Source organism: Sarcophilus harrisii, chromosome 2 (genome assembly GCF_902635505.1).
Source record: "Sarcophilus harrisii chromosome 2, mSarHar1.11, whole genome shotgun sequence".
Lineage (NCBI taxonomy): Eukaryota > Metazoa > Chordata > Mammalia > Dasyuromorphia > Dasyuridae > Sarcophilus > Sarcophilus harrisii.
In genome coordinates, this window is record NC_045427.1 from 263,985,290 (window position 1) to 263,996,650 (window position 11,361).

General features: G+C 34.0%; 1 protein-coding gene across 2 annotated transcripts in view; it reads left to right on the top strand.

Annotated features, from left to right (window-relative positions):
- Nucleotides 1-7,584, top strand: part of SNAP23 (synaptosome associated protein 23) — a 56,258-nt gene extending 48,674 nt beyond the window's left edge. Inside the window, exons 6-8 of one of the 2 annotated variants that reach the window (XM_012546695.3) lie at nt 4,432-4,590; nt 5,225-5,369; nt 5,907-7,584. In XM_012546695.3, coding sequence (XP_012402149.1) covers nt 4,432-4,590; nt 5,225-5,369; nt 5,907-5,972 — 370 coding nt within the window. In that variant the 3' untranslated portion in view covers nt 5,973-7,584. The remainder of the gene's footprint in view (nt 1-4,431; nt 4,591-5,224; nt 5,370-5,906) is intronic. The other variant, XM_031952163.1, reaches the window with a different exon arrangement.
- The last annotated feature ends 3,777 nt before the right edge of the window (nt 7,585-11,361 follow it).

Here is an 11,361-nt window from a genome sequence, read left to right on the forward strand (position 1 = left end):
ATGGCTAATATGTTTTGCATGATTTCACATGTATAATATATTGCTCTCTTGGGGGTGGGGAGGGGGAGAGAAACTCAAAATTTAACAAGAAAAGAATGATAAAAATAAAAATTTCTTTAAAAGAGTAAAATAGCATGAAAAAAGATATATATATATATATATATATATTTCAGTGTATATAATTATATTTCAAGCACTAATGCTTAAAGTATGTTTCTACATGCCAATTTTCTTTAGGAGGTTAATTGAAACAGTATATTTTGATACCCTTAAGGTCCTTAGACTCTAAGCAAATTCTTCCTCCTCCCTATTCATCTATAAAAAGAAGAAATTATGCCATGATCCTGATATACTCATTGACTGATTACATTTTAACTGAATCTCTAAATGTTAGGAAGCCATTTTGAGGACCCACATTCCCTTGTTAAAGGAATTCTTAATCCTTGGTAAGGGAGTAAGGGGCAGGACAGAAAGGAGATTCTTTTTTATTCAGAGGGAAAGGCATAGTGGACATGGTCCTGCAAATTATAATAAATCTACTTAATCAACACAGAAAATTGGCAAAGGCAGATTTGGATTCAATATAAAGACAGACATTCCTAATAATCAATTATCTAAGAATGGAATCAGTTGCTTCAGGAGATAGTAAGTTTCCGATCACGGGAGAAATTATGATATAGAATGAATTAGCACATAGTGGGAATATTTTTGAAATGATTATTATTCAATTACAAGTTGAACTAAACAATCTTTAAGGTCTCTTCTAGCTCTTAGGTCAATCAATACTTATTAACTAAATACATGTGTATTGACTGACTGACATGATTTTGGAAAGTAAAACAGAATTAGTAAATTGACTTGAAGCTGAAAGCAAAGTTACTTGTTCTTTTCCCACAGATGCCTCTTTATTCTGGAAGAGAGGTTGGCTGAAACTGCTGGAGGTTCAAGGAGTTTCATTGAGGAACCTGTGTCCTCCTTAATCTGTGATCTGGATCTTAACCTGGTATAATTCAGGTCCCATTTCAATAGGCTTTTTTTGGCCCCAATTTTTCTCTACTTCCTTTCCTGAAAACAGGCACTTTTAAAATTTTTCCTAGCTTTGATCCAACCTCAACCCCAAGATGCCCATATATATTATATGTTTTCTATCAAATTTGAAGTTGTTTTGGTTTTTGATAATTGCTCATGCTATATTCTCCCCATTTGCTTATTATTCTTATATTATTTATACCTCTTGTTATAAAGTTTCTGACAGTATCATTGGACTATATCTTCTTTAAGAGGAATATTACTGTACTTAATAATTTTGACTTTAGGGGAATCAAAATAAACTTTTTCATTCAAACTCTTAAAGAAAATTGGAATGTACTACTTGGTCTGTATCCCAAAGAAATCATAAAAGAGGGAAAAGAACTTATATGTGCAAAAATGTTTGTAGCAACTCTTTTTGTGGTGGCAAGGAAATGAAAACTCAGCAGATGCCCATCAATTGGGGAATGACTGAATTGGGGAATTATGAAAATAATGGAATATTATTGTTCTATAAAAAATGATGAACAGGCTGATTTTAGAAAGATCTGGAAAGATTTCTATGAATAGAATGAAACAAGCAGAACCATGGAAACATTGTACACAGCAACTGTTAAAAGATTGTGTAGTAATCAGCTATGATAGACTTGATATCTTCTTGGTGTTCAGTGATCCAAAGTAATTCCAATAAAATTTGAATAGCAAATGCCATCTCCATCCAGAGAGAGAACTGTGGAGACTGAATGTAAATAACAGCACATGCTGTGTTCCCTTTTTTTTTCCTTGTATTTTTCCTTTTGTTCTGATTTTTCTTTCCCAACATGATTCACATGGAAATATGTAAGGAAATGAATGTACATGTATAACAACAACAACAAAAATGTTCTTTTACATGTAACTGGGGAAAACAAAAAAAAGGCATATAGACACATACTTCAAATTTTAATTTTTGATATTTTTAAAATATTTGCTTCACTTTTTTCATCCTATTCTAAAACAGAACACATTTATATTAAGGCATAAAGATTATAATACATTTAAAATTATAGTTCTTTCAGCAATAAAACCCAAGATGCAATTAGGATTGACTAATAGTCAAACTATACTGTCAATCTCTTCTCTGCTTATAACATTTTAAAATTTCCCTATTAGAGAATAATTTGAAGTATACCAAAGAGGCCAAGGCTATCTCCAGAAACTTCCATTTCATCTTTAGCAAAGGAGAACCTCAAAAAAAGCCATATATAAAAAGCTTGACTGGATTGTTAGAAAGATCAAATGAAATAGCCCATGTTATTTTTATTTATTTATTTATTTTATTTAATAGCCTTTTATTTACAGGATATATACATGGGTAACTTTACAGCATTAACAATTGCCAAACCTCTTGTTCCAATTTTTCACCTCTTTCCTCCCCCCCCCCCCACCCCTTCCCCTAGATGGCAGGATGACCAGTAGATGTTAAATATATTAAAATATAAATTAGATACAAAATAAGTATACCTGACCAAAACGTTATTTTGCTGTAGAAAAAGCCCATGTTATTTTGTGAAACTTCTCTGTGAAACTTAGAAACCTGGAGTCCTTAATTTAAAAAAGATTTTTGATAACTCAATATAATTGATTTTTGTAATATCTTATGTATTTTATTCTGTGTATTTAAAAACATTGGTCTGAGAAGGATTCTAAAGTGTTTGCTGGACTGTCAAGTAGTACATTCCACAAAGAATATCTGCTTATGTAAACACTAGCTATTTTTAATTAACTTTTCCTTCACCCTGTAAAAGAGTTAGAAAGTTTTTAGTATTCTTAGGAGTCATTATTACGAAATCCTCCAAATAGGCTTTACCATTTAGCAAGCATTTTATCAAGCCCTATGTCCTTATCATTCTCAGGTGCAGGTATAATAAAAGTATACTCTGATAGAGTATCAGTCACTTTTAGAAAAGATAGTTTTATAAAAGATTTGGTTTTCAGATCATGGGATAAAATGTAAACTCAAAAATCATTTTATTTCTGTATCATATAACACAGAAGTTTCTGGCATAAAGTCAATGTTAACTAAATATTTGATTGAATAGGGAAAAAATAGGATCAGGAAGAATAAGCTATTGTATCTAAAAACTTTAGCCAAGTAAATTTATCCATTGTAAATATTTGTATAGTGCTTTAAGATTCGCAAACATTTTTTCACGTCATTTATTATTTGTGTCTGCTCACCTCTAAAAGAAAACCTGGTGTAGTGGGAGGAAAAAAGAACCTTGAACTGATAGGCAATCTTAGTTTCAAGCCCATTATAATGGTTTCAAGCCTTAAATTCTGCTATTGGTTATCTGAATAACTGTGCAAATCATAGCTTCTCTGGCCCTTAGGATTTCTCTTAAATAAAATGCGGAAGTGGGCAGGCAGGTGGCGCAGTGGACAGAGCACTAGCCCTGAAGTCAGGAGGACCTGAGTTCAAATGTGGTCTCAGACACTTAACACTTCCTGGCTGTGGGACCCTGGGCAGAGTCACTTAACCCTAGTTGCGTCAGCTAATACATAAATAAAATGAGGAAACTGGATTGGCTCAAATGGCAGTTTGGATCTATGTCCTCATTCTTTGTTGCTTGGCAGGCTATACGATTTGCACTTTTTTCTGTTTATCAAGATTACTCAGCTAGTTGAAATATTAGATGATTCCATGATTATATTGGGGGCTCATTTAATATCTCCTGAAACTTTCACCTCAAGTGAGAAACCAGCCAGACAATTATATCACTTGTTATTAGTTCCAGTAAAAGTTTGGTGGAAAGGAAGTTGAATGAAATTGAGTGTTAACATTTTCTTTAACTTATCTGTGTTCTTCCTGTTTCATATTATGGTCTAGATAAAGTATTCTTAACAGTTTTCACTTTTTCTGCCATGTGCTAGGCCGCAGGGATCCTCAAACTACTGCCTTGGGCCAGATGCGACAGCTGAGGATGATTATCCCCCTCACCCAGGGCTATGAAATTTCTTTATTTAAAAGCCCACAAAACAAAGTTTTTGTTTTTACCATAGTCCGGCCCTCCAGCAGTCTGAGGGACAGTGAACTGGCCCCCTATTTAAAAAGTTTGAGGACTCTTGTAAGGGTAATTGATCTTTAGGGTAGTTAACCAGAAATGAGCCTCACACTGGTTATCCTAACCTTTCAGATTAAAGTCAGTTCTCTTTATAGCTTGTGGATTCTCATGAGAATTATGAATGACATTTATATATTATAGTAGAATTTAATTAAATGCTTGGATTGAGTGTTCATTTTAATGGAATATCAAGTATACTTGACTATGCATCAGTAATAGGGCAAGCTAAACAAGATGTAGTCACTTTCACATAATTTCCTCTCAACCTGATTTGCTATTTTTTTTTGTGTGTGTGTAGGTCAGCAAATTTTGAGTCTGGCAAAGCTTATAAGGCAACATGGTCTGAAGGTGGAGACAATTCACCTGGTAATGTGGTTTCTAAACAGCCAGGACGTATGACAAATGGTCAACCTCAGCAAACAGCTGCAGGAGCAGCCAGTGGTGGATACATTAAACGGTATATCTGTTTCTCCCAATAACTTTCCCCATTACTCTTATTTAAAAAAAATAAATTTGCCCTCTTAACCCCTCAGCCTTCCATTACATGTAACCTCATGTTAAATTTCTTTTCTTTGTTAGAATAACTTTGCATGATTTCTTAGATGGCATTAAGGTAGTTATTATGTTAGTATATTTTTAACATATTTAAACATATATTGGATTACTTGCCATCGAGGGGAGGAGATTGGGGGAAGGCGGAGAAATTTTGGAACACAAAGTTTTGCAAGGATCATTGTTGAAAAATTATTCATGTTTTGAAAATAAAAAGCTTTAATTTAAAAAAAGGAAAAAAAAGTAACTTATGTTAGGAATGTATATGTACATATATACATAAAAAGATTATATGCTATTTCTACTAGTACTGAGTTTCACTATTGTCAATTTTTCAGAATGACCACTCACTTAATATATACTACTTAATCTATGATGAAAAGAAAACTGATGTCAGAGTGTTGACAATCCAATCAATTAAGCTGTTTTTGAAAATGAAAAGTTAGTTTCTTCTCCTCAAGAAGTCAGTTTTTACAGTTTTCCGGTTTTTTGAGGCATACTACAAATTCAGTGGTAACATTTTATTGTCTCTGTAATAGGATAACTAATGATGCCAGAGAAGATGAAATGGAAGAAAATTTGTCTCAGGTGGGCAATATCCTGGGAAATTTGAAAACCATGGCTATAGACATGGGCAATGAGATTGACTTTCAGAACAAGCAAATAGAAAGAATCACTGAGAAGGTAAGATTCTCAAAGCCTCTCCATTTTTTCCATAATAGTTATTGAATATCTGACTTTGTGGTAGAGTGTTATGGGAAGATTCCAATAAGATACCATCTTTACAGCATAATGGTTTGATGGGTAGGTAATAATAATTATAAACCAAAATAACAACATGTAATGAATCGGGACAAATGATGTCATTCAGATATGTCCTAGAGGTCCTTTGAGAAGTGGGGGCTGAGTAGAGACAAAGGGGGACTTGATGAAGGAGCTATTGGTAGAAAAGGGCAAGGGATGTTTTCCACTGGGGGAAAAATAGGTTTGAAGACATCGAGATTGAAATCTCCTAAGTTTGGGGTAAGCCTCCGATCTTGTGGAGACATTCAAGAATATATACTTTATGACATTATTCTGCTTTATTCAAGACGAATCAGTTCCATACCTTTCTGACAAAGATTTGAACTGTGAGATGAGAAGAAAATAACTCCTTCAAGTGATTTTTTTTATGTCCATGTTATACTGTGTGTACTTGACTTTTTCCCCTTTCCATTTCAGGCTGATACTAACAAAGATCGTATTGATAATGCCAATGCCAGAGCAAAGAAACTCATTGACAGTTAAAGATGTTGCTGCCTTTATCTGGAAATTCTTTCATCTGCTACATCCTCCAGTTCTTCCTGAATCACTCATACTACCTTTCAGTGTTTGAAATTTCTTTGCCCCAACAACCCACTCTAAACAAAGAGAGGGCAAGGGACAGAGAAGTGAAACAGATTCCTGTCATTTGGTTTCAAATTCTTGCTCTTTTCCCTTGTGAAGCAGATTGATATAAACAATTAAGTCTTCCCTTTGGGGTTCTCCTTGGTACACAGGGTGAGGGGTTATGTTGTAAAACCCTTAAAATTGTTATACATTCTTCTTGTTCCACTCAAGCAGACTTCTGCTTTCAGGATTTTTAAGCATTGCCAAAGACAGCAATGGAGGAGAGTATATACTCTGGGGTGGGATAGGGAGGGTTAGAGGTTTGGGAGGATTATTTGTTTTTCCAGTAAAAGTTATATCGAAAAAGTTACATAGAGATAATGTCTAGTCATAACCCATCCCCGTGGGCAGGTGGCCCAACCTCTCAAAGCTCTCAGGGCAACTGCCTGACACTCTAGAAGTTGCAGAGCATGTGCCTATCTGCATCAGATGAAGTCACAGGCCAGGATCAAAAACAAAATCCTTAAGGTAAGGATAGTGATAAATAACTTTTTGGCTCCTTTTTGCTTTTAGAGATATGATTCTTAAAATCATAAAATCTAAATGCAGAAGAGTTAACTTTTTTTTTTTTTTTTTTTTTTTTTTTAAGATAAAAGAACTTAATTTTTGTCCAAATGATTGCTAAACAGAGATATGTTTTGTAGTCCCAGTTCATGCTGCATTTTCCAGGAACACTATATAAGTTCATGGTTTAAAATTTAAAAAAAAAAAAAAATTGTAGCATCACATTCCCATTACAAGGCTGCATCTTCATTTATCACGTCAGTGTTTGTTCCATTTATTTGGGAGAAATTATATATAATTTACGAGTTAAACATTGACATTTCTTTAAAACAAGAATGACAAATTGGTTAATAAACTGAATAAAGTGAATTCAGTTTACCTCAAAACCACGAATTATAGTGGTTTTTTTTTTGTTATTAATTTTGTTTTATTTTTGAAGGAATGGTTTGGGGAGTTGTAACTCAAAAAAAGTAGTTGGGTTGCTTTGGTATCCTTATAGCTCCCAAATTTCTCCACTATAGTAGTCTACCCATTCTAGACTGTTTGTTTCTCTTTAGCTAGAAATGCTCTGGAAAATCATAAGTTGGGCTCAGTTATTATGAAGAAAAATGTGATTGCACTATCATTTTTTTTTTTAACATATTTAACTTTATCCAGCAGCATATTCAGCATTACCTGAAAACTTACACGAACTGATCATAATAAAGTTGTGCCTTTTTCATTAATATGCCAACAGATCAGCTATTTTTCCATAAACCACAGATTGATACTTGTAATTAAATTTTGTACCTGACCCGTGGAACTGTGTTCTCTCAAGGTAGTGGGAAATGTTTTTGATCCCCGTTTTCAGAGAAGTCGATTCAACTTGTAAAGTGAAGGAAAAGAGGTTTGTAAGTAAAGAGCCAAGGTGAAACTGCCATTAGAATGATCAGGTTTTCCTCAATAAAAAACTTTTTTTTGTTGCTTTTTTGTTGAATTTGTTTCTTTTTTAGGATTATTTTGTATGATATTTCTCCAGACTATTCCTTTTTTCTTTTTTTTTCAACATTTGGCATTATTTGAATTAAGGGTTATAGATTTTGTTTATAATAGAATTATAAATCAATTGCTTCTGAAATAAATACAGATTAATTTGTTTTTTCTGTAATAATGTATATGTATCTCTTTTTTAACGCAATTTAGTAGTTTGTTGCTTTGATGTTGAAAACATATCTGCACATTTGGTAGATCCTTTTCTTTTTCTAGCACCTTTGCTATTGATAGAAAGGAGTGTCTTATTATAACTGTCCTGAAAGAGCTACCCAGTCAGTTCTAGTCTGGACTAGATCCATTCAGAATGGGCCCAGTGATAACTTTATTCACTTACCTAATTTACAAACTGTTTTGCAAAACTTAAAAGTGTTTTATACAAGTGTGATTTATTGTTTTGAAAAATAAAACCTGATAAGAGTTTCACAGGAAAAATACCAAGTACAAAGTTTTGTGGAACCTAACCTTCAGTAGTTTTTTAATGGAATGGAATACGGATTTAGTACTCAGAAATTTTTAGCTTAGGTTATGAAGAATATTGATTCATTTGAAATCAAGGCATTAACATTTTAGCTAGGTATTTTTTCAAGAGGATGATAAAGCAAAGTCCTAAGAAAGTACAAAACTTGGACTGTTTCCTGTGTTCAGCTATTGTGGAGGCCCCTTTCCTTTTTGCCCCTCTTCTTGTTTCCTTTTTTTTTCCACTGATGCTCTGGCTATGTGGGCATTGAGATAGTTAATGAATGGAAATGTCTTCCTAGGAATCAAAACAAACAGTGGCACTACCCATTTGATTGACCAACTCATTTCCAGGTGGAATGTATGTGCAGTACAGTGGTTCCATTGTATTACTGTTTTGGTACTTATTCTGAGATCAGCCCAGGAGCACATTTATGAGCCACTTTAGTTGTTTCCTTGTTACTGGGATATTCCAGGAAATATAATATTGTTCCCTTAATCTTGGCAGGTAATGTGGAAAACTTTGAATGGACCTTATTTAGACAATAGCAGGAAAGGATATAATTTTATGAATAAAGTGAGGGTATAGGTAGTGTTGTCTGGATTGCTGTTAATCTTCTTTTGGCTTAATTTTTGATCACTATTTTCAGAGAAGCTGATTCAACTTGTGAAGGAAAATAGGTCTGTAAGTGAAGAGCTGAGTTGAAACTGCCATTAGAATGATCAGGTTTTCCTCAATAAAAAACATTTTTTGTTTTTAATGAAGCTCTTAGCTTCATTTTACTTTATACTAATTAATCTATCATTAATTTAATGCTATATATATTGGTATATCTGAACATTCATCATACTTTTGGATCTTCATGTCATGTCCAGCTAAATGACATAGTGGACAGAGAGCTGAAGCTGGAGTGAGAAATAACTGAATTAAAATCAGGCCTTGGCCTAGTTATGTGTCCCTGGACAAGTCACTGAACTTCTGAGTATTCATTTTCTTCAACTGTAAATTGGGGAATGATAGTAACAGCTTCTACCTTCCAGGATTGTTGTGAGAATTAAATGTGATATTTATAAAGCACTTAGCATAGTACTTAATGCTTATTTCCTTGTTTAGTGATCTCATAAGATGTGAATCTTATAGATTCACATCTCTTTCCAAATAATTCATTCATCCAACTCTAATCTCCTGAGTTCTAGATTCACATCTATTCTCCTTGTTGGATAGTTCAGATTGGTTGATCCATAGCCATCTTAAACTTAACATATCCAAAACAGAACTCCATATACCCCCTTCCCTCAATTCTTCCCTTTTCTAAATATCCCTAATACTACTGAAAGTATTAATTATATTTCTAGTCACCTAGGTTTACAACCTCGGTTACTTTCTCTTGTTCATCCCATATATTGATGGTAAAAATTTTTTACAATTTCTAGATTATCTTTTACATACTGTCCATTCATAGTTACCAGGTCACCATCACTTCTCGCTTGGACTACAATGAATTGGTCTCCCAGCTTCAGGTCTCTCCATTTCCACATTTTCCTAGTTTCTGATTCCAATTTTTCCCTATTTCAGTGCATTCTGTACTCTAAAAAACTGCCCCTTTCTAAGATTCCAAGATTTCTCAATTGCCAGCCCCACAAATCATTGTCTTGCAGAAGTACTTAAAATTAAAATTTCATGTTATAGTTATACCAGTAAGGCATTTATTGAGACCTGCACACAAATCTTCCGTCTTCATGTCTTTTTTTTTTAAAGGGGAGTAAAGGGTTTTAAGTGGAATTTGGGAGCAAGCACCCTAAAACAAGGTTCTGGATAGAATAAGATCTTGGTATGGTGGAGAGAACAACTAGTTTGGAATCAGGAACATTTGAATTCAGATTTTGCCTTCGAGACTAGCTGTGGGAGGGACCTTAGGCTCCATCTTCTATCTTCATTTTTTCTTTAAATAATCAATAGCTTTTATCTCATGGCTGTTGTGAGCAAATGAGTCAGTGCATGGAAGGTACTTTTCAAATTTTGAAAAGCCATCTCCCACCACATGAATTATTTGAAGCCTGAGTTTCTTTGTGCCCATCCAATAACATCTAGCACTATATATTATGAGGTAGGGAAAGGGGATATTCTTGGACATGTACTTGTTAATTACCAAATCTGTTTTTCATGGGCTATCCCCTTTCAATATTCCCTGCATGATCGAATTCTAGCTTGTTTTTATGATCAGAGATTTAGGTACAAATGTTTATCTTAGTCTGATTCTACTTGTACCTTCACAGTGAACACTTGAGGCGGAATACCCAGCAGCCAGTGTGTATAGGAAGAAACATAAGAGGAAGATAATATACTCAGCTTGTGCCTGTGTCACACCCATTATTGGAGAGAAACATGTTCCTTGCTTTTTCCATATAAAAATAAGTTTTCCTTAAATATATTAAAATGCATACTGCATATCACATGACAGCATTTTATTTCAGTTATCAAAAGCTGTGTTGCTTTGTGGGCCCTCACTTTCAGCAGATCAAAAACATTTCCTAGTCTTTAGAAAGCCTATCTTTTAAAGTACATGGCCAAAAAAGCCACCTTACAGCTAAACAGTGATAAACTCCAAATTAGGCTGGCTGCTTGGACAACAGACATGTATTTTATAAACAGACAGTAGAGGGATGTTTTCTATTCTAGCAGGACCTGTTAGAGCTTGTATTCTGCTTACAGAGAATTTAACTACCCATGGCTATCATATCTTGACTATGTGAGATATCAAAAAATTATTTCAGAGGAAGAATGTTTTTTGCTGGATACACAAAGGACAACTACTATAGTCTTACAAAGATGTAGTTTGTAGAAAAATACTGTTTTGACTCCTCAGAAGATTCAACATTAGAAACTTTTATGTATGTGCAAGATATAAGTGCTAACCTATTTCTTCACTGGATTAAATATAGGTATTCAATAAATGTATTTTTGTATGTGCAAGATATTAAGCCAGAGAAATGAAAAAAAAAATCTTATTTGAGGGAAGTGCTTTATAATTTTTAATATGCAGATAGTCAGGTTTGACACCTGGGTGATAATTCTTGCCAAGGACATAAACTGTTATGTCTCACCTTCCTTCCACTCTCAATTGAACTGACCTTAGATGAGGTTTGAATAATCTCTCCCTTGAGTTGCTGCTATAGCCCAGTGGCTCTCAAGTTTTCTAGTGGTAGAACCTTTCACTGTAAACAAAACTTTGGCAAAATCCTTGCTGTGGAATCC